The sequence below is a fragment of the Puntigrus tetrazona genome, chromosome 11, assembly GCF_018831695.1.
Source record: "Puntigrus tetrazona isolate hp1 chromosome 11, ASM1883169v1, whole genome shotgun sequence".
Lineage (NCBI taxonomy): Eukaryota > Metazoa > Chordata > Actinopteri > Cypriniformes > Cyprinidae > Puntigrus > Puntigrus tetrazona.
Genome location: NC_056709.1, coordinates 18729576 through 18757206, shown reverse-complemented (window position 1 = coordinate 18757206; position 27631 = coordinate 18729576). Strand labels below are relative to the sequence as shown.

At 37.4% G+C, this 27631-nt stretch overlaps 2 protein-coding genes across 35 annotated transcripts in view; one reads left to right on the top strand and one right to left on the bottom strand.

Annotated features, from left to right (window-relative positions):
- Positions 1-9986, bottom strand: part of cadpsa (Ca2+-dependent activator protein for secretion a) — a 91730-nt gene extending 81744 nt beyond the window's left edge. For all 34 annotated transcript variants that reach the window (XM_043252735.1, XM_043252738.1, XM_043252756.1 and 31 more), the window contains exons 1-2: positions 8321-9986; positions 7820-8192 (exon numbers count right to left, since the gene is read on the bottom strand). In XM_043252735.1, coding sequence (XP_043108670.1) covers positions 7820-8170 — 351 coding nt within the window. In that variant the 5' untranslated portion in view covers positions 8171-8192; positions 8321-9986. The remainder of the gene's footprint in view (positions 1-7819; positions 8193-8320) is intronic.
- A 181-nt stretch (positions 9987-10167) lies between these two features.
- nampt2 (nicotinamide phosphoribosyltransferase 2) lies at positions 10168-26361 on the top strand. Its single transcript, XM_043252770.1, has 11 exons — positions 10168-10377; positions 13015-13150; positions 14237-14340; positions 14484-14612; positions 17875-18033; positions 21055-21185; positions 22604-22829; positions 23129-23248; positions 23948-24088; positions 24210-24335; positions 24681-26361. Exons 1-11 carry the CDS (start codon positions 10327-10329, stop codon positions 24852-24854), a joined length of 1497 nt encoding a protein of 498 aa, XP_043108705.1. The 5' UTR covers positions 10168-10326; the 3' UTR covers positions 24855-26361.
- Positions 26362-27631: the final 1270 nt, after the last annotated feature.

Genomic DNA, 27631 nt, shown 5'->3' with positions numbered 1-27631 from the left:
CAATGAAACCAGGAGATAAAGCCATATTTACTCATAAGACTTGAGTAATGGCTGAAAATTCAGCTTAGTCATCACAAGAATAAATCATATTTTAAAATATATTAAAATAAGTAATCTGTTATTATAATAGTATGTCAAAACATTATGGATTTCATGTTTGTTTTCATTGATTAAATGAGTGAACTTTTTTTTATTTATTTTATTTTACCAACCCAAAACATAAAATGCTTTTTCCCTACCTTGCTGTTGCTTTTACTCAAAGCCAGCAGCAGACTTCCACACATCTCATCTCTCAGGTAAATACATCAACTCTAGAATACAATGAATCTTAATGCATGCAACTCATAATAATACTAATAGAATGTTCTAGTCTGAATGTACTGCAGCGTTTGTGCATCATTTATTTACGCTGTGCGCCCTTATAAGACTGCCTGTCATTGTTAGCGCATCCTTTTGACTTTATGATGGAATGTGCTTTTTGTTTTGTGTGTGTTATGTTCCCCAGGTGCCCACTGGGCTAATGTTGATTGCGTGGGAATGGCAAGCTGGGGTTTCTCTCTGAGAACAGATTCCCATTAGTGATCAGTGAGCCCGGGGTAGAGAGACACTGCTTTCATGTCCCTCGAGTCTCCGCCTGTCTGTCTTTCTTTCCCTCTCTCTCTCTCTCTGTCTTTCTTTTCATGTCTTCTGGATGTTATGTTCAGTTTATGAGCAATGCTGCCTGTGTTCCTGCACTGATGGTTGACAGAAAAGCAAGCGCTCCAGACTTCAAACTTTGACTGAGTGTTCAAAGGTAATTGTATAATACTGTATGGTTATTAATTCCCTTTGCATACAGCAGACACTGAACTATTTGCCTCTTTGTTTATATGGAAACCTGTTCATGCTTTGCGTAAAAAGTAAGGTAACTGCAAATTCATTTTTTCACATTTGCATCTTTATTTCTTGTTATTGCAACTTTCTTTCTCACAATTGCAAATTAATATATTACAATTGCCGCATCATGTTTCACATTTGCATATTTATTTCTCGCAATTGCAACTTCACGTCACATTAGCATCTTTATTTCTCATAACTTTATAACATAATTGCCACTTAATATTTTACAATTGCAACCTAGGATTTTACACTCGCATCTTTATTTCTTGTAACCCACTAATTTATTTCTCTCAATTATGACTTAACATCTTACAACTGTGACTATTTTTCATAACCGTTGCTTTATGCCTCACAATACTTATATTAAACTGCATCACAAATAACGCAAATTCATTTTTTACACAAACAAGCTGTCACAGTTTTACAGTAAGTGTTGTTTTGAATGTAAAAGTGCAGTACTGCTTCCAGAGACCCTTCATTTGACCTAAATAGTTTTTAATCCATTAGTACAATGAGTGAAATAATCATTCATACCTTTGAATGGACACATGCTGCGGTGTGTGTAAATGTACATGCAGACCTTCTTAATTCCTACAGAAACACTTGTACATATAGAGACTGTTGCATAACAGATCACAGTAGGCAAATGGATGTGTAATCCCAGATTACAAACAACCAACAAAGAGCACATGAAAGGGTCAGCCTCCCACTGCCTTTACACCGCTTTATTCAAGCACAGGCTCACAGGCACCCATTCGTACAAATAAACACACTCACCATGGATACACGTACATCTGTGTGTGGTTTGCTCATTAGTACTACTGTAAGATGTTTGCTAAATCCACACAGAGAAGTGTGCGCAAATGTTTCTGCTTCCACTCAGTGTAGTTTGTTTCAAAAACTTGTGCTATCAAAAATTTCACAATTAATCCAGAATAAACATTCGTGTTTACATAATGTGTGTGTAATGTGTACATTTATTATGCATATATATAAATAGACACACGCATGTATATAGAAAAATGTGTTATGGTTATATAATAAATATATTTATATATGATATGTCTTATATGAATATAAATACATACACATAAATATGTACTGTATGTGTGTGTCCTTTTACAAATAAACACAGTTCACACACTTTTATTATGTAAACAAAAATAGAAAACAAAAAGCAAATGCAAAGAAAAATTAATAAAAGCTGTGATCTAGTGGTTAATGCATTTGTGTGTTTGAGTGATAAAGTAATAATAAAAAGAGAAAATAAATGAGTTTAAAATGCAACCAAATGAAAACCACACAACTTGCTTGCTATTAACATAAATGCATCTAAAACTACATAATAATAAATATTACAAAATAATAATACAAGCTAATTTATTAAAAAGCACCTTATGTATGCTATTTCCTAGATATTGTTTCACAAGATAACCGTTAAAGAAGACAATCTGCACGACCTGAACTAACAAAAGTATGAAAGGCATTTTTCTTATACAACAACCACATACTTCGCGTTTATAGCTAAAGTATTTCAGTAATACATTTTGAATACAAGCTAGTTCCTGAATACTTCTGCATGGATTTTCAGTTACAACCTAGTTAATGTGCTGACCCAAGATCAGCCAGCACTTGAGTGTGAATCCATCACGGCTATCACAATAGCAATCATCCCCCCCGCCTGAGCGTCAAGATCTTCAGCCCACAATGAAAGCCTGCTGACCTCAGATCAGGCCTATTCAGCTAGTAGGGCTCTTAAGGCCATTTTGGTGCATCCGTCTTCACTACACATTAGCTGTGAGAGGAACCTCAGCAGACCGTTCACAGACAGAGAGCTCTTATCTGGGTTATGGTTTGTCTCTAACACAATGGCCTTTCAGATTCTTGCCCTCCCAAGCACAAGATGGGAGTTGAACATTGCCTCTTTGCTCAGGGAAGGGGTGGAAAAGAAAACAGATTTGCGGAGAGATATATCAATACACTGGCTCGAATAATCTTCCTTTCTCTCTGCCTCAAAAAACAGAAAAATAACTAAATCCTGTAAAAAAAGGTATTTGTTATAACCATATGAGACTCAAAAACTGGAAATGATACTGTCATTTTTTTAAAGCAAGGGCTGTAATTAAATCCACATCTACTGCATCTCAAGATTAGGCCCTGTAATTTAAACGGAGCAAATAATTGTATCTGAACATCTTGATGAGACAGGCATAACAGATTTGAGGAGTTTCATCGCATCACCTCTGAAAATGCTGCTGTGTGGTATCATGGTGCTATTATTCTCTCTGTAAAATAGATTGTGGTAAATGATGTCATACAATAACTCAATCAACACTCTTGTAAGGGCATCGAATTACACAGCTAGCATCTTATGTCTTGAAGGATCGTCTGAGGACAACTTGCACTCTATGCTTACGATTTAGATTGTTCTCATTTCTTGTCCAATATGCCTCTATGAACAATGATCGGATCACGCTACGCTAAAATCATTTTAGGCAATTTATTTGACTTGGCCGCCATCTTCGCAACACTCTCGAACAGCTATTTTTCAGTCACTCACTCATAGAGAAAATGCTGAAAACTTAAATTAACAAATAACAAGTTCAAGCCGACAGTTCAAATATACTTATATTTCAAATTAGTATGTTTAACAGCAGAATTCCTGGTGAAAACTACATTACCCATGATTCCTCAAAAAAATCCACCAATCAGAGAATGTCACACCGAGAGAGATCAAAATGACCACCCACTCTATACCTATCTATAAATCCACTCATACATCTTTAAATCCATACTTCTATATTCCTTCATCAATTTTAATTCAATTGTCATTCGCAAAGCCTGCAAAGGGCTGCAGTGTTTTCTTCCTCTAAAACCAAAGCACACAGTCTTGTGCTAGTTTTTTAATTTTTGTCTGATTTTCAAATATTTTTTGCTTCAAATCTAATTTCGTAATGGCGCAATTTACCTCGTATCTGCTGGTTTGATTCATAACTCTGTAACAAAGACCTTTTTAAAGTCCTGATAAGTGAATGGCAAAATTGCTTCCGAAACCAAGGCCTGCCGAATAAGCATGTTAGGACTTTTTGCACTCGATCAAGCACTGTGATGTCACCATCAAAAAGCTGATTGACTCTTGCAACTGTAAGGCGGAGTGGTCTTTGGTAATACCAAAGTAATCTGCTACAGCTAAACACAGATACCACAATTGTTGTTGGACATCAAATCTCGCGCTGAGGTTAATGGAGTTCAAACCCTCTCCATATTATGCCAGCTCTTGTAGTCGCGCTCTGCCTTAATTAAAGTGTGAGTTTTTTGTTGTTTTATTTTATGCAAAAGTCATTAGTGGCATAATTGACTGGATTTTAGATGTGCGTGTGCGCTCAGTGTAACTACCTTCCCTGAACAGCCTTTCTGTTGTGCCTGATTGTTTGTCTCTAAATGTGTGCTGGTCTGTCTCTCAGTGTCTGAGAGAGCGAGAAAGAGAAAGAAGAGGAAGAGAGAGAAGACATTGTAGGAAATACTGTTAATAGCCTTCTTAATTAGGCTCTCCATTCAGTGTGTGGGTGGGTGTATGCCGGAGACAGCGAGCGGCAGCAGCGTAAGACATCTGACATGGTCCTACTGATCATTAAGTAAGTGACAGCGTGCACCTTGTCATCATGACTAATAAACCGACTAAAGTACCATTTCTGAAGCAGACAGCAACAAGCACCATGAAGAGTTTCCATATTTAGTTGGCGGCATGAACGGGTCCTGCGTTAATAAAAACAGCAGAGCTGCTTATAATCTTAAAACGGGTGAATTAGCATGTCACTGCATCGTAATTAGAGCAAAGACGGGGGGAGGGGAGGTAAACAAACACAAATTTTAATTTGCTATTTCCACAGAACTTAATAACAACAACAACAACAACTATACACGGTATTAAACAGCAAAAGCGTGCAAAAATGAGGGGATTTTTAAAAAGTTAAGGACCGTAACCTCTAGCGAAAACCAAGCACCTTTCTCTGTTTGGTGTGGCAAATTTGCAAAACATGCAAAAGTGTGAATTGCTATTGCAGTGACTGGATTTCAGAGTGAACAACAATATGACCACACGTTAAATTCAATTTAATGAGTTTAAAGGATACAGTACTTGCCTTTAAGAATTTGGGAGTATACATGGTTGGAGTGGACGGGTACAATATGTATGTAAAAGGTGTCTGGATGTACTGTGTGTGTACCTTTAGAAGTATTTGTATGTAATATATATGAGTATGGGTATATGTTATATGAATGTCTGGATAAGTATATACATACGTCTACATGTCATATGTAGTCAGTTAAATAGCTGATCACTTTGTATGCAATATTTTCGAACAATGGCTGTGTAAACCCTGTTGACCACATTTACAACTGCAGTATACAATGTACATGCTATTAATAGGCTCATGTACCAAAACCCGGTTCCAACCGAATCAAAAAGCGGATTTCGGTGCCTCATTTCGATTGACAAAACCTGTTAACCAGCAAAAGTTTTAAGAGTGTTCATTGTCTTTTTTAAATCATTCAACGGATATTACCGTTTATTCAGTTACAGCGATAGCTCCGCTATGAGTTTTAGCTACTTCTCTTGATATATGGCCTTTCTGTGCAGGGGCACTCTCTTGTCTCACATATAAATAAAACCCACATCATGATTCATATTGCAAATGGCCAATCCATCCTTTATGGGTATTTATTTATTGTTTTTTTTTTTTTATAAGTATCAGTTTAGGCACCTTTTAGGCATTTTAAAAGTATTTTTATTTAGAAAAAATAATATGGGTCAGTCCGTCAGTGGTCATAAGCTTGATTTTTGATGGATTTTTATCAGAGTAGGACAGTTGTGTCTAATACACATTTCTATGAAAACATCATCTAAAAGTGAATTTTGTATCTGATGTCCACATTAATGAAATCCATTAATTTTGCCAATGGATTTTTCTAGGCTATGAATAGTTCTGTTGAACTGTAATGACCGGGAGTATGGAGTTTAACAAAAACACAATTGTATATCTAAGGAAACCTGCTGGTTCTTGATGTTTTGTCTCACATGAGTCTCATCTGTAAGGACACAACAACGACTGGAGAATAACTTCCCACAGAGACTCTTTTTATTGTCCCAAGGCACTGGCACCGAAGACAACAGCAGCAAGCAAACAAGCCCCTGGGGACACAACCAAATAAGACAGACAGACTTGTTTTTGACCTTAGATTGTATGAAATTAAACTAGTGAGCCTTAAAATGAGGCGGAGCTGAAAGTCAAACGCTAACGTAATGTGCTGCCTCTCAGATATCCACTTTACAATGATAAACTCTCGAAGCTGAAGCTACTATATACAATAAACGTTTCTGAATAAGGCACTCTTGGATATGATGAACACTCATAAATTATTCAAGACCCTGACATAAAAAGACAACTTTATTCTGTTAGAGCTCTGCCTTTGAATCCAAGCCAGGAGAAAGTGTCTCAAACACCAAGTCTCGATCTCTCAAACGTTGTGCTAATGTGGCACAGCTGCCTCTTTGTTAGTTTTGGAGATTAAAGAGCTTTGGAGCTTTGAGAAACTTGGTTTTGATAAGCAAAACATGATAGATCAACTAATCTTAGACAGAAGCATGTTTTGCATGCAACTCCACGCTGCAGTGGAGAGATAATGACAACTACTAAAAACAAATTTCATCATTCCTGAATAACAATCAAGCACTTTTTCCCCCTCATAGGATCTGAGGGAATGCCTAGCGGTATTGCTGTTTTCACAAGGGATATGTACACCCTTGTTGATAGAAAGTACTGGACAAACTGTATTTTCTACTATCTTAGATGCTTTAATTGTAGTTTTAAGGTTTGTATGTTGACAACAAACCACTGGCATGTTTGTGATGTTTATTATCCCCACAAAGCCAATTTGTCAGCACCATTGTCCTGAACTCCAAAAACCATGTGGATCTATGCATCTTTATGATATCCAAACACACAAAACAAGCGTTCAAAGTGACATAAAGGTTATACCGTGCATGTTTTGAACTCTTATCCTTAAGCACACTTGTAAACAAGTCAGCACAAGTGTGAGACTCTAACAGTAAAGATTATATGGGTCGTAATCTATTTTGGCCACACCAGCACGCCACCTAAATCACGCACTGAAGCGCTCACAATAGACCAGTCTCACCTCAAACGCAAGAAGTCTTCTTGAACGTAAAATAATCTGTATTGTTATCTCTTCCACCTGCTAAATCAGCCCACAGAAGGACGGGATATTGATTGAAAATGTCTGCATTGTAAAAGCTTTTATCTGTGAAAATACGGCAGCGTAGTGGCTCAATGTTCATACGAGGCACTTTCAGAGCATATTGTAAACATTTCTATCAGGCGGTCTGCTTGATTTTACTCTGAGAGTTACACGCATAGCCCGCAATCATTATAATTTGATAGAGAGGGCGGTGGAGAATGCTCTCGATTTCTGCGTAAAAATATTGAAAAGGGCATCTACGCGAGTGCTCAGGTCAGCATTGTAAACAGTGTTTTATAACGCTGCCTTCGAGGCACCTAAAGGTAAAACTTTCTACGGTCTTCGCACCCCCGTGCACGTTCAGATTCGTATTTCTTGTTCAGATTTCTGGTAGAGTACCAGAAAGGATGTGAGGAGGCTACCTACCACGAGATGAGGCTTGCAACTTTTACGTTATATTTTTGAGAGAAACAGCTCTGAAATTAAACAAGAAAGCATAATTCCGATTTCTAATACACTGGTAAACACGGTATCGGTTAATCTGGTGCATTTGCATGTTGATTCAGATGAATCGGTCATCTCTGCTGTGTGTTGCATTTGCGTTCTTGCGCGGACGGAAGAGCGCTGCTCAACAATTCTTCGTTTCAACAGCAATCTGTTGCATGCGACTTTACCCTCTTACCTTTTGCTGTCGCCTCGCCATGTCGGTCGGCTGTTTCGCGTTAAACGGATAGGCGATACAGCGCATCACAAAGACGTAAAGCTGAAGCCTCTTCTTTCTCTCTTCTTCCTCCCTTTGCATCTTTTCCAAATCATCCTTTTCCTTTTCGATCGCCACCGAGGGGCTCGGGCTCGTCGGTCGGGCATTGGCGCTTCGGCTCGGCTGCAACCCGCCAGAGCTTTCGCTGGTCCTGCTCGAAGACACCCGAGGACCGCCAGCGCCGCCGCCGCCAGCCTTGGGCGCCGCCACCACTTTGCGCTCTTCTTCCACGACCTCATCCGCCTCCTCCTCGCTGGACGACGGGTCCAACATTTCGCCGCAAGTTCTTGCTTCCCTGGAATCAAAAGAGAGAAATCGAGCGGCGTCTTTTTCGAGTGACAAAACAGCCGAAAAAGTGCGGAGGACGCTTATTTTTTCCACAGCGTGCAATCCAAACGCTGCGTGAAAAAAAGTGTCACTTACCCTCAGCACGAGTGAAAAAGCCGCTCCGACAGCCAGTAGTCTTCCACCGAATTAAATTGTTGCCGCTTACGTGTTTTCTTCGTTTACCATAACGGGTTTTACTGGAAGATGACACGGGGAGGGTCGTAAAAGCGATTCGCGACTGCTGTTTTTTTTTTCTGGTCTCCTCCGGCGGTCTATCAATGTAGTACCGAACGGTACTGACAATATACTGACAATGAGAGCAGCGCGAGCGGAGAGCTGACCGTGGTTCTGAACTGAAGCCGGAGGGGGAAGGGGTCATTGACGTGGTTTCCGCGACAGCCACTATCGCTTTTTCTCTCGCGTGCGATATCCGCCTCGCTTAACAGCTACGGCACTTCCAGAACCATCAGACAACCGATTTCGTCTTTTTCGCTCGCTTTTCTGTCGATCCAGCTGCTTTGCTGCTGTCAGTTTTATTTTTATTTTGGCTGTTGTTCAGTTATTCAACGTTTCACATCACTGGTAATGAAAACACCTCACACTAAAACTGGTTTGTACCACATGGGTCGGATCTGGCCTACACTAAAACCGGCTCGATGCGAGCAGAAACATGCCATATGACAGACAGCATGATAACAGGAAACAGGGGAACTGCCTCAAGGCTATCGACACCGTTTGAAATTGATTTCTGTACTAGATATTTTGATATTATTATTTGTTTGTTTGATTAGGTAGGCAGTGACCGTCCCTTGCACTTGCACTTTTTAAACTTTCAACCACTATGATACCGTGCATGCACTCTTAAGCAGCCAAGACAGGCTCATTGAATTAAAACTAGCTGCAAATGCAACAAACACAGGTCATAAGCTTGCTTACGAGTCTTCAATTTGAGTTGCTTTTTTAAAACTAGAATGTCTTTTAAGCTATGAGAACTGCTGTGGGCCATTTTCTAGGTCTTTTTTTAGAACAGTGGTTTTGGATTTAGGCGTAAAAAAAAAAAGTTAGCATAAGTAAGTGGTTAGCAACATACACATCACCATGTATTGCAGATCTAAACAAGATGCTAAACAAAGACTACGATTATAACAAGGATGTGTGGCATGTTTGCATGCTTGATTATTTAGTAAGCTAGTCATTTTAAAATACAAAAATTAAGCAGCTTAAAAATGCACGTTAAACACATGACTGCAGATTGTAGTTCAAGTAATGTTAATTATTACACACTTTTTTTTACTTTCTGAACCTTGGCCTAAAAATGAAAATCATGCCTGAACATTGGATGAATTTTTATATTTTATTTTTATGTAGGATTTTGGGTGTACTGAATGTCAACAAACTCTCTGAATGACTCAAATGAATGTTAATCACTACGTTTATCACTAGGTTTCCTGTAAAGGCAGGGTTGGCTTGAAAGATTTTGTGATATGAAACGATATTATTGTACACATAGCCTGAGGCAGACGATCAGTACTTACCCTACTATCAGTGATTAATAAAGATTACATTAAAATAGCTTAAAAGTTCGCTGGTGTGTAATGGTCGTGCAAAGTACTGTCATCGTCTAAAACTAAATCTAAAATCCGCCGAGATGACACCAATTATATTGGATTAAGTTTTTATTTTACAATAGGGAAAGCAAAATAAATGCCTGATAGGTTCCACGTCCACAGTTCAAATTGTGCTTTACAAGAAAACGAAAGCAACAGGCAGCGTAGCAGTTTTTCAAGCTTCAGAGAGTCAGGCGCTTTCTGATTTTTTGTCCCCGCCCACTTTTGCATCACCGAACGTAGGCCAGCGTCTCTTTCATACGTCCAGCGTGACTCCGCCCCCTTTCCACCCCGTTGTGTCTGATACTGGACGATGCGACCTATCCGCGCGCGCCCTCGCATACATAAGATACTGAGGTGATCGCGTTTCATTACATTTTCTCCTTGAATACCCGAAAGGTATCGAAAAGAAGATTATCGAGGCTGGTGTGAGGCGGCTCGGACCACATACATACCGGAGAGAAGCGACATCGTTTCGCTTTTACTTTGTCCTCGATGATGGCAGCTCAGGATTTCAATTTTTTACTTGCGACGGACTCTTATAAGGTAGGAATCGCCTGGCTCGAGTCGTTTAGCAACAGAAACGCAAAGACGCACGGAAGAACTTTGGCTGTTCTGACAGTAGCCCTTTGTGCTCAACCGTCACGTATGTGTGGGGATAAAACCAACTTTGACCTTGTGAAACGGTGAAATGTAAATTAAAACATTTCTGAGAACAACCTGCAGTTACGGCAAAATAGCGATTATTGTGTTTTCGTCTCGTTTTGTTGAGGGGAATCTGCGTATGCTCAGGTTCGTTTTAAATGCCCCACTCATTGAACGCCTGAACGCAGGGGGCGGGGCTTATGCAGAATGACCTCGTGCAGTTTTTTTAGCTTCGCCCCGAAGGCCACAGCGCGTGACGTCACGTCGCTCAGTAATCTAGGAATCGAAACTGATTTTTAGCAAACCAAAGTTTAATAATAACAAAAACAACAACTTCTGTCGAAAGGACTTAATCTTCGGCATGTACTGTTCATGTAGCCTTAAAAATAACCCAAACAACTAAATCGCGCAGTCTAGAAATCCAGTCGCAGTAACATAAGGTAGTAACCAATTGAACCCCACTTGCAATATATTAGTAATCATAATTTGCTTGTTTTAGTTTTCAGTTATAAATGAAAGTGATTTCGTGTGGACGTTTTGCAAGGCTGTTTTAATGGAATCAAACATACAGCAAGCTGAAGCAGCATGATTGTGATTTAGTATTGCGAAAGAATTCAGTTAAATTACTACTATTATGTAACAAAACGCTTGCAAACAAATAGTTCTGTGTATTTGCGTTTGATGCATGTGATTTTATTCTTTAGTCTGATAAACCTAATATTAGGTTTTGTAGTACTGCGCAGTGCTCAGAGCTTTTTGGACTTTTATTATGAAATGTCCTTATCTTAAAGATCCTTACAACAGATTTAAGAATTTCACTTCTCTTAATTCTCCATCTTGGCCAATGCTGCCTGGCCAAAGCTGTGTGATAATCTTTGTGCTTCGCATTACTCTTTGACCCCCCCGACAAAACAACCGCCCTTAAATCTAATCTGGATCCATGTTGAAATCACACAGCAGAAATTAAGTGTTAACGTGTTTATAATCTCTTAATAGGATAACTCATTGTTTTATGAGATTTTGATACCTGCTCAAGTAGAATGCACCGTTGTTGCACAATGCTCAAACATTCCTCAAATGGCACATGTAATCCGTTCTATCTAGACCTAAACAGGTTGCACCAGGTCTCATTGATGAGTGACTCAGGTTTGGGTTGATGATCAGGTCCATTCAGAATTTCACAGAAGGTTAAGCAAATTTCAGATGAAGTGGAGCGCCCACACAGCATTCATAAAATGTCTTTGATGTCTTGCGTAATTTTTTGGTCATTGTGTTGCTAATTTGATCCTGCTTTTAATTGCCAATAATTGTTTTCACAATTCAGCCCAGTTTGGAAGTCAGCGTAGAATTTGTGCAAAAAATAAAAAGTCCACGGTATGTATACAGTACACATCATACCTGTGTTTTCTCTTTATGTAAGCAAAATAGATTTTCATTGTTGATCTGATAAATAATCTCAATGGAACATCACACGGACCATTATTTGTCTCTTTAGAAGCAGAGAGAAATGTATTTAATTCGTTTTGCTTTGAAGGATACAGGACACGAAACGAAGCCTTCCATTATGGGCATCAAAAAAGCGGTTGCGTGTTGTTTATGCAGATTGTATCACAGGGCATCGAAGACCAGCTGCTTTTTAGAATTAAATTTGTGGCCAGGATATAATGGCAGGTTTGTATTCGTAAATCAAGACTCCGTTTCAGCCCACCCCAGCTGTAGCTTGACAATATCAGCAAACTGTAAACAGGACTTGATGTCCTGATATCTATGTGCACATCTTGAAGCTGACAGATTCAAGAATGAGGAGGCAATACTGCTGTGACTTATAATGAAGCGCAACACTCTTCATAAGTCCATAAGGGGTCACGGGTCAGTGTTTTTTTTTTTTTTTTTGTTTTTAAAGCCTATACTAAATTGCTTGGAAGTGACTGTGAAAGTGTTTATAATGTTACAAATAAATATATATATATATATATATATATATATATATATATATATATATATATATATATATATATATATATATATATATATATATATATATATATATATATATATATATATATATATATATATATAATTTATTTTTAATATTTAATGCTCTTTCGAAATTTCTGTTGATCAAAAAATGGCCCCAGAAATGTATAGCGTTTTTCTACAAAAACTTTTCAGCACCACTGTTTTCAACAAGAAATGTTTCTTGAGCAGCAAATCATCATATTAGAATGGTTTCAGAGAGCTGTGACGCTAAAGACTGGAGTAATATCTTGCTCCAAACTTGTGAACAATAGTGGCATTATTAACAATACTAGAGCCCTGTTTGATAAAACACAAGTTTACCATATAAACCAGGTTTATTTCAGTTAGTCCGTTTGGTTTTGTTAGCTGATTTGGTTGAAATAATTTAGACCGACTGAAATAAACCGGTTAATCTTGTTTTATGAAATGGCCTCTGGTGAATTTGAGATCGTTTTAACAATTCTAATACCCAAACCTACTCTCTCTTTTTTTTTTTTTTTTTTTTTTTTTTTTTTTCAGATTACCCACTACAAGCAATACCCACCCAATGTCAGTAAGGTCTACTCCTATTTTGAGTGTCGGCACAAAAAGGGGGGGCAGTTTAACGAGGTGGTGTTTTTTGGCCTCCAGTATCTTCTAAAGAAGTACCTATCAGGTAATTCCAACTTTATCATTGTGCAACCTCTTCAGTAGAAAAACGTTTGAAGCCTGTGAAGTTCCACTTGGCTTGCATAGACTGTTTGCTTTTGAGTTTGTACATTTATTGGCACGGACGGACCGCTTTTTTCACGTAATGTCATTCACCTGATTGGGCAATGGGAAAACTAGTCCCAAAAATGCTAATAACACACATTCCGGAAAAAAAGGACGGATGGACATGCAGTCAAAACAAACTGCAAGAGTTTGAAAAAATGTAAGATTTAAGCAAGGACGAAAGTCATGCAGTATTGAAACTATTCCCTAGTTTCCATAAAGATGTAAACCGTTCATTCTGTCTTTGCAGAACTGTATAACCTTCTTGTGAAAAGCAAAAGGAGACTTTTAAGTCTTTTAGCTGTTTTCATTCATACATTACAAGTCAGTGGGCTTCAGAACAGCACGAACCTCCACTGCCTTTCATTGTGGACAAATATATTTTTAATAATTTATTCTTTTTGTGCTCCACAATAGAAAGTCACAGAAATTTTGACATGTGAGAAATGAGAAAATGCTGTCGTTGTTCTTTCAAGATTTCTGCTTTTACCCGTTTAATTTTTAATAAAAGCGTGAATGTAGACCTGCCATTGTTAGAGAAAGTGAAAACGGAAAGGCTACATTGGCCTACAAGTCCATGGAAACAACCTAGTTACATGAGGCTAATTTCCCTTAAGCTTCCCAATTCGTTTAAAAGTATTCCAACCCAGAAAGTGTATTTTGTGGTTTGTTTTTCAAACTGCAACCCTGAGCAAAATCTGTGAACCGTCTGTGTCTCCACTGATTTAAAGTTTCTTTCCAGCCAAGATATTTATACTCGCTCTTTACACAATGAATACTTCATTGCATTTTAAGACTAAGATTAAGACGGTTATTCTGGCATTGCACTGGATTGCGTTCTCCCTGAAAGAGGCCTTTGCGTTTATAATCACAGAAAAATTGACGTTTGATAATAGTTATTGAGCAAAACATTAATTGCAAGCATATGCTTTATGAACAGATCATGACATATCTCTGATATTGTGTGTTTTATATAAATATCTTGCAGGTCGAGTTGTCACGGAGGAAAAGATTCAGGAGGCGAAAGTCTTTTATCAGATGCACTTTAAACAGTCAGTGTTCGATGAAGAGGGATGGAGGAAAGTTTTAGAGGTACAAACAGAAGTTCATATCAAAGTCGAAGTTTCTTTTCAGTTATTTTCATGACTTTGAAGTCTGCATACTTTGTTCCTGAGATGAGTGCAGACGGAGATAACGGCCACCTGCCTTCTTCCTTTTCCTAATTGTGTTGTCAGAAATGTGATGGCCGCCTTCCAATTCGTATCAAAGCGGTTCCCGAGGGGAAGATCATTCCCAGAGGAAACGTTCTTTTCACAGTGGAGAACACGGATCCAGATTTCTTCTGGCTCACCAATTATATTGAGGTATAATGTCCTCTTTCATCTTTGCTTTTTTTTTTTTTTATTTTTTATATATAGTTTTTAAAAAGAAGCCAATACTACGGAGGCCCTTAAGTGACATGGTGGTTGGAAAATTTTGGGTGAGTGGAACAAATTTGGGTTAGGAGGAAAAATTTATGTTTTATAAATAAAAAATGTGGCATAACCCGTTGAGCTCAGATAAACACTTCCTGTTTACTCTTACTAGGGTAAGGCAGCACTTTACATTCAGAATGGAGCGGTTCATAGTTTCTTAATCCAGCTAGTTTAAAATGGGTTTATGTACATTTACTGTAAAATTACTATAAATTACTAGTACTATTATTATAACATTTTTACTTGCCCGACCCGAACAAATAGCCTGATTAAAACTTAAATTATTTAAAAAAAAAAAAACACCAGTGAATCATCAAAACACAAGAATGATTCTTCTGATTTTATTACATTCCACATAAACAGTGATTGATAACGGACAGTGTGTTTTTGGGATATTTAGGCTTGTACTATGTTTCGTTATAAGGGATTTTTATGGGAAAAAATTATATCAATTAAGCATATGAAAAGAGCAAAAGGACTGAACAGGAAACAAAGAAACACACAGTAGAAACTACAGTGTATGTAAAATGTGTGTGAGATTTCCATCAGATTCGTCTTAAATTTCATATAGGTGGCATTAAAATGTCTTACATCTAACTTGTTCATATCTGTAGACCCCCTGGTTATGTCTTTTGAATAGGGTGTTGGACCTGGAAAGTTAACCAAGGTGTGGGAACCCTGAAAGAAATCTAAAATCTTTATGATGGATTTCACGAAGATTTTAAGCATTACAGCGTTTTGATGATGATGATGATAATAATAAATAATAAAGGTTTCTAAAGCCCAAAATAAGCATAGTTTTATGACAGATCACATGACACTAAAGATTTAGCTTTGCAATTACAGGGATAGATTTCATCTTAAAACGCATATAAATAGAAAAGTTATTTTAATCGTATTTCACAATAACGCTGTTTCTACTGTATTTGTACTGTAATCTTACAGACCCTTTTTGTTGAATGTTAGTGTAATCTAAGGACAAGGTCCAAACAGCATTTAATCAACCTTGAAAGACTTTGCTAGAAAAGGGATTTTACTCAAAGGTTCATATCAAACTAAAGCGAGTTACTGATTTCCATCACAAAGGGCGATTTCAAGGCCATTACTAACATTTTCCTTTACGATCATGTCATCACTACATATTTTATCACGTTTGAGACGCCACACAGTTCGAAATGAGCCATATATGATACAAAAGTTTTGTTGTTTTTGTAAAGCAATCTTAACAGCAACACAAAGCCGCCCCCTTTATTTGTCTGACTGTCAGCATAGTCTGTAAACCTGATGGTGTGGCGCGTGACTTCATATTGGATGATTCTGCCATACTGTTGTTCAGGATGACAGCAGGCTTTGATATCCAGCATGTTCCTGACTGCTAATCCTTTCTCAAAAAAACTGAGGGAGGTTTTGATAAGCCGGTGGTGTCAATGAATACATGAGGTCATTAGGTACTGACCTGGCCTGCAGCCCTGCACACTCACACAGGAGCTTTTACTGCTACCATCATCTAGATGGTGCTTTTTTTTTTTTTCTCTTTGGTTACCAGGTCTGAAGATGCAAGCGTAATCCATGATTAACATATTGACTCGATTCATTAATTATTTTTGAATATAAAAAAAACATAAAGGTTAGATATTTATTTTTCTGTTTATTCATGCATTTGACAAACCGTTTATTTTATACATACTTGTTATCCATTCGTGCATTTCCTGGGAATCAGGCCCACTTGGCGTTGAATGTGTCATGTTCGACTGTTCTACTGGAACATTGTAGTATGCTGTATTTTTTATTTTTATTTTTTTTATTACGTTTCCCAGTGGTTCCATCACAACGAGATTAAAGTAGAAAGTAAAACAAAAAAATCTTATATAGAAGTAAATAAATATTGTTATTGTTATTAAATTGTATTATTTACAGTTGAAGCTTTAGACGGTTATGGATGGACTTTATTAAGACACTTTATTAAATCACACAAAAGAAAACGAAGCAGTTTTATGATAAAACCATGGTTAATTTTTGTAAGGGTTGTGATTTACAGAGAAATTACAGAGGCTAGATCATCTATGGCAAAAAGGTGGCCAAAAATTAGGTGGATGTTTTAATTAAATGTTTGGTCAATAGTGTATTTGATCATCCTGTAAGTATAACAGCGGCAATTACTAGACCTTTGTCTCATTTTTAATAACTTGTAACGTACATAAATTGTTCATCTGTATTACATTATGTATTTTAACAGTGTTATTCAACGAAGCCATATAAATATTATTAATTAGCCAGTCATTATTGCCTCAATGTTTTTATATAAATCACTTTTCAGATCAAAAATTAAACTTAATCATAAATTTCTATGACCCTCCCATATATAGACGGCAAGGATCCTAACCTGTAGTAGTGTTCTCCAAAATGGTGCCAGGGTGACAGGGGGGACTCAAATTGGGCGCCAAAAATATTCTCATAGCTTCACAAAATTACCGCTGAACCACTGATGCGATTATTTTACCAACGTGGAAATTTGATGAAAGTTGATGTCGCAGTACTGCCCAGTGCTGTGTTGTTGGTTCTTGTATGTTAAATTGCTCTTCCTCAGCGATGTTTCTCATTTGTAAGTCACTTTAGTTAAAAGCAGCTGTTAAGTAAATGTAATGTAGACGTCCTTGAGTAATGCACATCCTCCGGGTGGATATTCCCCTGTAATGAACTGGAAGTTGCTTCAAATGGAAGAGCCTGCTAACTGACTGCAACTTGCAAAAGAAATGACATTTATGCATATGATTCATTTGTTTTGGAAGAACATGCACTACTATGTCAACAACATGCTAATATCTGTAATGGTGTCTTTTATTAGAGATGTCACGAAACGTTTCAAGCCAAACCTGACCGGAACGTTTAAACCCTGCCTGTTAGCCTGTTGCTTAAAGTCGTATTGGCATCCTGTCAGCTTTATCAATGAGCACAGTTAGAAAAACATGTAGAACCACACAAACGGATTCAGAATTCTTTGTCAGCTCCTGACGTGCTCGTTCTTAAGGGGCCACAGATTAATGAGCTGTGGTTTAAATGGTCAGGGCCATGAAAATTGCGAGCACAATTGCAAGCCATCATTGGGCTTCTCTGACGTACGTGTGATTGTGTGTACATTCTGTCCCCGCAGACAATGCTGGTCCAAATGTGGTACCCCATCACCGTGGCAACAATCTCCAGGGAGTTCAAAAAGATTCTGGCCAAGCACCTGAAGGCCACGTCGGGAAGCCTGGAGGGTCTGGACCTCAAACTGCACGATTTTGGCTACAGAGGGGTGTCCTCACAAGAGGTACGATCGGCAATTACACTTCCTGGTTCGTCATAGTTAACTCCAAGATTTTTTGTTAATGTTTATTTTACATCTCTAATCCTATCCAAAACCTAAATTTAACAACTATCTTACTAACTAATTATTAAGCAGCAAATGAGTTTGAGGCAAAAGTCGCAGTTAATGGTTTGTTAATAGTTAGAGACGGACCTTACAATAAAGTGTGACCTTTTTAGAAATTATTTTCAGTAATTGACAATAAATATAACAAGCAGCACATAACAAAATGAATTAAATTAAACTATAAATATGAAAAATACGTTAATATATGTATGTACCTCCACTAGTAGTTCTGGATGTGTTTTCATAATCAATTAGTCAAACAGGAAGTGCCTCTGGTGTTAAAATCTCTACGTTTATTCTTTCTTTAGCCTTGAAACGAAAGCTCAAGCCAAACGTGGTCTTTCTCTTTTCAGTGCTTTTTTTAAAGAAAGCTCGGTCATCTGGGGCAAATGAAATCAGACATTACTTGGTGAAAGCAGAAAATCGATTCATTATGAGACAAGGCCGTTCCATTTAATCAAAAGGAGATCAGACCTGACCTTTCGAAACGCAAGCAGCGCAGACCGCTCTCGATTTCCGTATTTTTTCGAAGGTAGGAGAGCCCTGATTGTTGGCCGTGTTTGAGTGAGGTTGTCGCGCTGATGGGTTTTGAGTCATCGGGTGGTGCTGTTTGAAGAGTTGTGCAAGTAAAGATGGCTGTTTGGCTCTTGAATCGGTCCGTCTGCTGTGTAAAGGTCAACTCTGCCAGGATTCATCTATATCACACAGTGACGGGTTCAGGTGTTGGGTGACTAGTGATAAGCAGTGAGTCTGTTACTGACTGGCTGGGCGTGCTGAGTGTAGGAGACCTTTGTGTGTGAAAGTGAGACCACTGGATTCTGATGAGGTGTGACATAACCCCTCTGTGGTGCCCTTTTGAGACCAGTACGCCATGATCTAAAACTGGACACGGTGACGCAGCCTTTATAGATCAATCCAGCGGCCTGAGCGAGCAGAAAAGGTGCATTTACCATTAACATAAAAAACGTTCGTCATAAAACGTTTTTAACCTTTCTATCACACATAATACCACTTTACAGATTTTTGTTTTTATTTATTAGATGTTATTTATTAATTTTTTTTACCATATAGATTTATTTACCTTATTTGAGCAGCAGAGATTTGAACTTGCAGCCTATAATATATAATACCACTGTGCTGAAAAGGTTTGAAAAGGTTTTTAACTGTCAGGGATTTGAACTTTCAACCTTTGTAACCTAATGTATTGTTACCACTTTACTGAAAAGGTTTAATTTGATTTTTAAAAATTTATTGGATTGTTTTTAATGATTTATTTACCTTATTTGTGCAGCAGAGGTTTGAGCTTGCAGCCTCTGTTAACCCTATTTTTATGTTTTATTCCAACTAAAGCTTGTCATTTATGTTGAACAACACCAGTAGCACTCCGTTATTTCCTATTGAATTTTACATGTCGGGTAACGTCAAGGTCAACGTTATATCTGGCTTTATGGCATATTTCTCAGCCAGCTGTCAGTGCAATATTGCTATTGTGTGTCTTTTCAAGTCTGTTTGATCAAAGGCAGTTTCATGAAGTATGACATGACGGTATTCCACGTCACTTCTTATGCAGGACTTTGTCAGTAAAGTACAAAAGCAAAAGTGATTTTAAGAAGGGAAGAAACAGAACAAATTGGGAGGGGGAAGAACATCAGCGTGGGATCTAAGAAAGCCCAAAGCGCTTCTCCCTCAGCAGCTGACAACAGACTAACGCATGCTGTGTAAAACTATCGAGTCTTCATTAGGGACAGTGGGATATTGATAGTGTATTTTCTAGGTTGCGGCTGACTGGATTAATGATGGCTTCAAGAGGAGATTAATGATGCCAAGCGGAGTTTAATGCCTCCGATACTCGGGGTTCCTGCTCACTCTCCATCACAAGCAGTGATAGATTTATGCTTTAAGAGGAGTTGTGTCGTCAATTACTCGCCCTCAGATCCTTCCAAAGCTGTATGACTTTTGTTCATAAGTGGAAAAAATGGAAGTTAAATAGAATGTATAAAAAAAACTTTTTAAGTTTGAATATAAAATTAAATTGAATTTTTTAAAAAAGTTACAAAAGCACAAAATTATTAAAATTTAAACTGAAATATATATATATATATATATATATATATTCTACAATATAATATTCTACAAAATTCTACAATAGTAGATAAATATCATACATATAAATAACACAAATAAATTATTTTAAATGTTATTTATCTACTTTATGAAAATTACATTATTTCTGCTGATCCGTCATATTGTGAAGTTGTGCCCATCTACTGCATTGACAATTATATGACGTGGTCCCTAGATCCTTGTTACAATCGCAGCGGCAGACTAAATCCTTGCTGTGGATCTGATTTCCCTGGGTTGATATTTAGCTCTGATCTCATCAGTTCTTAAATTAGGAAAGAAAAAGAAATGGGCTCCCCAAATTCCCACATAAATATGCACCTCGTGAAGGAGCAAGAAAAGAGGCTAAAAAGATTTCACTTGGAATCAAACGTGTTCAGTTTTTAGAGCGACAACCTTCCCTCGACTATCACTAAAGGGCAAATCTCCCCTGATTACCGTGACCCTGCCATGAATGAATTGAGACACAGTCAATAACCTGAGTGTTTAATCAGGGGAATATAGAAAATGTCTTCTTGGCTTTAAATTGGGCACACAATTGACAATAAAGGTCAAAGTTAAAATCTCTCTTATGATTTGTTTCTTAAAAACCACTGTTTGTTATATACTTATAGAAATGGGTACAGCATAATGGGAATGTTTTAAATGCTGTGAAAGAAATCACAACATTTGATCTTTTGGGTTTCTCTGCAGGCGCGAGAACATTATTACATGGGGGTTGACGTTTTAAACAGGTAGATTGATTGATTGATTGATTGATTGATTTAATTTCTGATCTTTCTTTCTTTACCGAACTAGTCAGCAGCACTTGGTGGAGCTGCTCACCTGGTGAATTTCTGCAGCACAGATACAGTGGCAGGTCTGCTGATGGCACAACGATACTATGCATGTCCTATGGCTGGATTCTCCATCCCTGCTGCAGAACACAGGTAATGCACGTGTACTTACTGCACACTTGCTTCATTATGGCATTATCGTATTTAGTTTTGTGTGGCATCCTGCCTAAAACCCGATCACCTAAGAAAAGTCAAGTTTGAGGAAAGTGAATTGATAAATACTATAGTATGTATAATGCTTATGATAATAATAAAATAGCACTGCTTTAAAGGTATAGTTCACCAAAAACAAATTAAGTTCTGTCCTTTGTTAATCATCACAACACAAAATTTAAATATTTGTGATGAAATCCGAACTTTCTGGCAAAAATATTAATTTGTTTTCCCGAAAATAAACAAATGTTTTACATGTTTGGAATGGCATGAAGGTGAGTAATTAATTTATAATATTAAGTCATAAATAAATAATAAAAAATATATATATATATAATATATATATATATATATATATATATATATATAACACCCCTACCCTTACATCAGTCCAAACCCACATGGCTTTCTTTCATAATACTTTAAAGACTATAATGGTTTCTTTTACCATGCAATTGCATTAGGTTATGCATAAGAGCACAACACATAAGCACCAAAGAGATGTATGTGATTATGCTGTATTCCACGTCTGAAACATTGACAATATAGAGTTTGTGTTCCCATTCAGTAAATCATTTTTCATTGTGACCAGATTAGGCGAGTTGAAATGTGGAGAACGAGATTAATCTGATTCAAAACAATGATTCATTCACAAATCTCGTGAACTCTCATGAACCTCTCAGGGCAGATATTAAGACTTTTGTCATTAACGGCTTGAATCTTTAGTCTGTTTTGACACTAAATTATTATATTGCTTCAGAACAATCTGTATGGACCATTTTGTGTCCTTTTTGTAGCTTAAAAACTTTTTTTCCCTTTAGGACTGATTGGGCAGCGAGTCATTTAAACAGCTGCCTTAGATTTCCAAACAGCTTGTATCATGAAATCCAACGGTGACGTTAAACACCTGCATGTTAATTTGCATTTGTTCCGTTGATTCTAATTAGTTCTATTAGTAGCTACACATTCATCCTTCTCCCAGCTGTAGCGCCTTTTGTCTGTGTGGTTGGGTGCATTTCCCAGTATAGCCCTCACTCTTTATTTCAAATCACGTCATTTCTTCTGTGACGCCGTTCCATCCTTTATATAGTTCAAATTTAAGTTTTTCAACCATTCCGTGAATCATTCCCATTTTTTTTTTTTTTTTTTTTTATAGCTCTACGGCTAAAGACCGTTAGACACTAATGACTCATTTGCAACGAATGATTCCTTCTGATTCTCGTTTAGCGAAACGAAACCCGTTTATTTATAACGCACCTTCAAACTAAATAAAGCACGAGTGGGCGGGCCTTCGCTAATTAGTGCTGTGGATCATTTGAAGAAGGTTTGTCACGCTTTGTTTTTCATGTTTTCTTCAGTACCATCATCTCCTGGGGAAAGAGCCGAGAGAAAGACGCGTTCGAGTGTCTGCTGGACCAGTTTCCCTCTGGGCCTGTAGCCGTGGTTAGCGACAGTTATGATATTTTTAAGGCTTGTAAGCACATCTGGGGGGACAAGCTGAAGGAGAGGGTGATGGAGAGGAGTGAGGATTCTGCACTCATTATTCGCCCGGATTCCGGGGACCCTGCTCAGACCCTCATAGAGGTGTGTATCACGTACCAAGCGTCTTCTAAGTGGAGTAGTGTTCAATGCAGACCTTAAGGCAGCTGTTTCAGTGATCGAACTTTATTTTAGTGCGGTAGAGGCTCAAACAAATAGGCTTTTTCCACGGGGCTGGCTGCTCCTGTGTGAAAGTAATCCTCTAGGATATTGAATTTCCTTTTATATACAGTCTATATTTAGTTTGTTTGTATTTGATGAATGAAATAGTGGAGCTAAGATTGATCAGCTGGCTTTATACCCCAGCTTCTCTCCTTCATTTGTCTCTTCTGTCTCACTTTTAGGTGATAAAAATTTTGGAGGAGTGTTTCGGATGTTCTCTCAACTCCGTTGGTTACAAGGTGCTCCCATCATATCTGCGCATTATCCAGGGAGATGGAATTGATCTGAACTCTGTTAACGAGGTAAACTACACCTCAGACCAGGAGAGAAACTACCATTCAAAAGTTCGAAGGCAGTAAGATTATTGCAAATTGTAAAAATATTTTACAATGTTAATATAAACATTTAGAATTATGTAAAAGCAACCTTGGATGAGCGTAACAGATTATATATTTTGTTTGTTTATTGAATTCCTTAGTACAGACCGTCACATGTTCTCACTTTCGTCGAAGCACAAGGTGCTCTTTTGGAAAATCATCTATAAATCATACTGGAGAATATTCGGCTTTTACATAAACGCAAACTTGAGCGCTGCTGCCAGTAAAGCAAAACATCAAAACAAATAATACGCTTAGAAATGCATGTCAATTTTTCAATTAGCACGCACATTGTTATGCAAATTCTTGCACAAATAAAATGCAAATCAAATGGTTATGAGTAATTAAAAATAAACGGACTGTATTAGAGAAATGCAAAACGGAAGCTTTTTTACTTTCGTTTCAGACTTTAGGACCTCACTTAGGTGTTCTCATATGACTAGCAGGTTATTATATTAATATTGCCGTCATTAAATGTGTGAAATGGTGTGTACGGGATCAACTTCATGCTAGCCCTTAATGTTTATCAGCAGTTCATGACTGATTATAAAGAGTTATTACTGATTACGCAGTAGTAAATTATTGATTTTATTCTGATCAGTTTTTTTTTTTTGCCTAGCGCAGATTCTTGAAAAACTGAGTGATGAGGGTTGGAGTGCGGAAAATGTGTTTTTCGGTTGCGGAAGCGCACTGCTGCAGAAAATCAACAGAGACACGCTAAACTGTGCTTTTAAGTGCAGTTACGTGGAGACCAATGGCAAAGGCGTGAGTTTCTTTATCGTTATACTTTTAAATCATTCTTTAAACAAGCTAGAATAAAATGACAGTGCTGCTTAAATGTACTTTATTTTTTCCGTTTAAAATCATGCACTTTGTGTTTGCACAGATGGATGTCTATAAGCAGCCAGTGACGGACCCATCTAAAGGATCCAAGCGTGGTCGTCTCTCTCTAAGGAGAAATTCAGATGGCTTCATTGAGACGGTGGAAAGAGGAGCAGGCAAACCACAGGAGGTTAGATCAGCTCTCTTTGAAACATCTTAACTTATTTCCCAGAGATCATTTATATGAACATACTTAAACTTTGGTGAATGGAGGATACATATTGAGCTTAATTCTGTTGCAGCCACATGCCATTATACCTTGGTCCTTCAGAAGTCATTCTAATATGTTTTTTTTTTCTTTTATCCATAATGAAAACAGTTGGGCTTCTTAATGTTTGCGTATACTTAAAGTTCAAAAGATAAGCATGTGTTATATGTATTATAATACTTTTTTTTGTTGCTCAATTTAAAGCACCCGTGCTGAATAAAAGCTGTATTCATCTCTTAAGTAACTCCATGTTGTCGTCTTTTGTAGGACATGTTGGTGACAGTGTTTGAAAACGGAACGATTCTGCAGGAGTACACACTGGATGAGATCCGTAAAGCTGCTCAGCTTTGGGAGGAAGACATGAGCCCTTCTCAGCACAACAAAGAGGATGACACTACTCTGGAGATTCACCAGAAACACATAATGAACGGCGTGCATTAATAAACACAGTATGCGCACCGTTCTCAACACTGCCCCCTACAGACCAACCCCAAACCTATTCCACAACACTCAGATGTTCGTCAATATAGCAGAACACAGTGTTGCCAATACAGTATACAAGTACATATCACGTCTGACTTTTAGACTTTTGAGGCGACCTTTAAACTTTGGAGTTGGTTGCCACCGTTATTTTTAATAATTTCCTCCACTTTTGCCACACTTTGAGATGCCAAATATCTATGTTGGTGCATTAGAAACGCGTATGTGTTTCAGGAGTACATTGACGACAGGGTTTGCAGTCGATTGATTGTAATGTTGTTAAAGCATCGCCTGGCAGTACATTCGATAAATGAAGGAAACTTCATTTGAGGTGATCTCATGATCGTATCTGGGCTTCTGCACCAGCAATTCTGCACATGATAGTGGTTTCTGATGTGACGTGCAATGACACTCTCTGTAAATGCAAAAATTTGATTCAGAAATCACTATGTATTTCTGTTTTGGAGGATTTTGGGTGTTCTATTAATTTTTTTTTTTTTCTTTTAGACACCCATAATGCCAAGATAGCGAAGATGCATATTTTTTTTTTTTTACAATAAACAACTAATTTTAAACAATTTTCATGTTGTGTGCAGCGTAGAGATGTTACATAGCTCGCGTACACTCGCTTCCTGACCTGTCAGAATGATTATTCTGAGTTATTACTTTTGTTGGCAAAGATGGACAAAACTCTTCTGTGGTGATTTTTGGAACACCAAAACCGATCCTGATGTCATTAACACTATCAGTGCTACATAGAAAAGAATCAAACGTAGTTACAGTGTGATTCGTGTGGAGCTGGTTTTAGACTTCCGTCTGAGATGCGCAGAATACATTATAGAAACGCTTTGCAGTATTCTGTCTACACACAGCTGCTGATGGTGCCTTAAAAACCACTCTGACCTCAACGCCGGTCACTCTCTCTTGCTTTGTCCTTTCCTCCCTTAATTTTTCACTCTTAGTAGTGTCCATCATGCTCTATTTCTCTTTTATCCTTCTGTGACTCACATATGAATGATGTTCAGTGATTTGTTTTCGTTTCTTTTTTTTTTTTTTTTTTTGTTTTCTGTCATCTATATGCTGATGCTGAATGAGATGTGCAGTGGATTTAATTACGGAGTGCAGAGTGATTATCAAGTCATCATCTTTGTTTATGATCATGGAAATGATTCATTTCCAGTTTGTTCCGAACATCTGAAATGAAGCAGATTGACCCTACCTCTTTTTTTAACCAATAAGAATGTATATTAATATGAAGTGATGATCCTTACACTTAGAAAAACATTCACTCTGTTGTGTAAATACTCTTTATTGGTAGTTTCGATTATAAATTTTGTCTTGAAATTTTAGCATTCTTGTCGCATTTTTTTTTTATTTTACAGAAGCACTATTTTGAATGACAAATAGACCAGCAAACAGTAAAAAGATATAATAAATATAGACTGAACGTCTTCGTCTTAATAATTAACATGGCTCATCCTTTATTAGTGTGTATTGTTGTTGTATTGAAAGGAAAAAAAATACTTTTTGGAAAAGGGGGTATGCATGAAAAACAGTGATGGCTATGACGGTGGCAGTATGTCTGGATTTTCTCCCAGTTTTTAATTGCATAAACACAGTGTGCCCTTTTGGACAACCTGCTTTCTTCATAACTGTCATAGCAGAAAAGGAATGGGATGCCAAAGAGGGAATGTGACTTTCAGAATGAAGAATTGTTATGTGTTAATTTTGCTTATTTGTATGCGTTTTATTTAAGTATTTCTACATATTAGTGAAACCCTACAAGTTATATATATATATATATATATATATATATATAAGTATTATTATTATTTTTTTTTTTTTAAGTGTAGTTTTATTGTACATTTTGGTACAAAATGGACTGTTTTGTTGACATGAGAGTTGTGGTTTTACCACAGCAGAGTTTGGGTGAGTTTGTTGCTTTGACCGTGTGCAGCATATTTGTATAATGCAATTTTGTCCACTGACCAAAAGAGTCACACTCCTTTTATTTGTACAAGGGTTTAATTTGCAGAAGTCAATAAGCTTGTGTGCATGAGACATTTAAAAGCGTGATCGTTCTTGTACTTGAAATCTGAGGTTTTTGGGTGAAACGTAATATAGCGAAATATAATTTTAGAATTATTTTATACCCGTGACATCAAACTTGGTTTTTCAGAACCAATTTTATCAACTAGTATAACAGTTGCTGCTTAATATTGGCACGGGCACGATGTGGTACACATTTTTCAACATTTCAAATCCGAAAGACAAGCGTTTATTTGAAATGGAAAGCATTTGCGTCATTTATACATGCATTTGCAGTCACTTTTGATCTATTTCTTAATCCTTTATGAAGAAACCTATAATCCTGCAATGTTTAGTAGCAATACTAAAATTAAAACTAATCAATTCTTTATGAAACCAGGATGCTCTCTCACATACTATGGATACAGTAATGAAATAGAGCCCTCTGTTGATCATTTTCAAAAGTACACTCCTAGTCTCCCTCGGAAACCAGGACCAAGTTTATATTATTAAGACTAAATTACAGTCACATCGCAACCAATCAGAAAGCTTAATTTCCTAGCGCGCCGAGAAACCACACGTATCCGTTCTTCACTAAAACGTGCGCCAAACAAGTGTCGTATGAATCGAATTTCGAATATTCTAAATTTATTCGTAATTCGCTGTTCGAATGGTGGCCTTTTAAAAAACACCGATCTACATCTCATCCA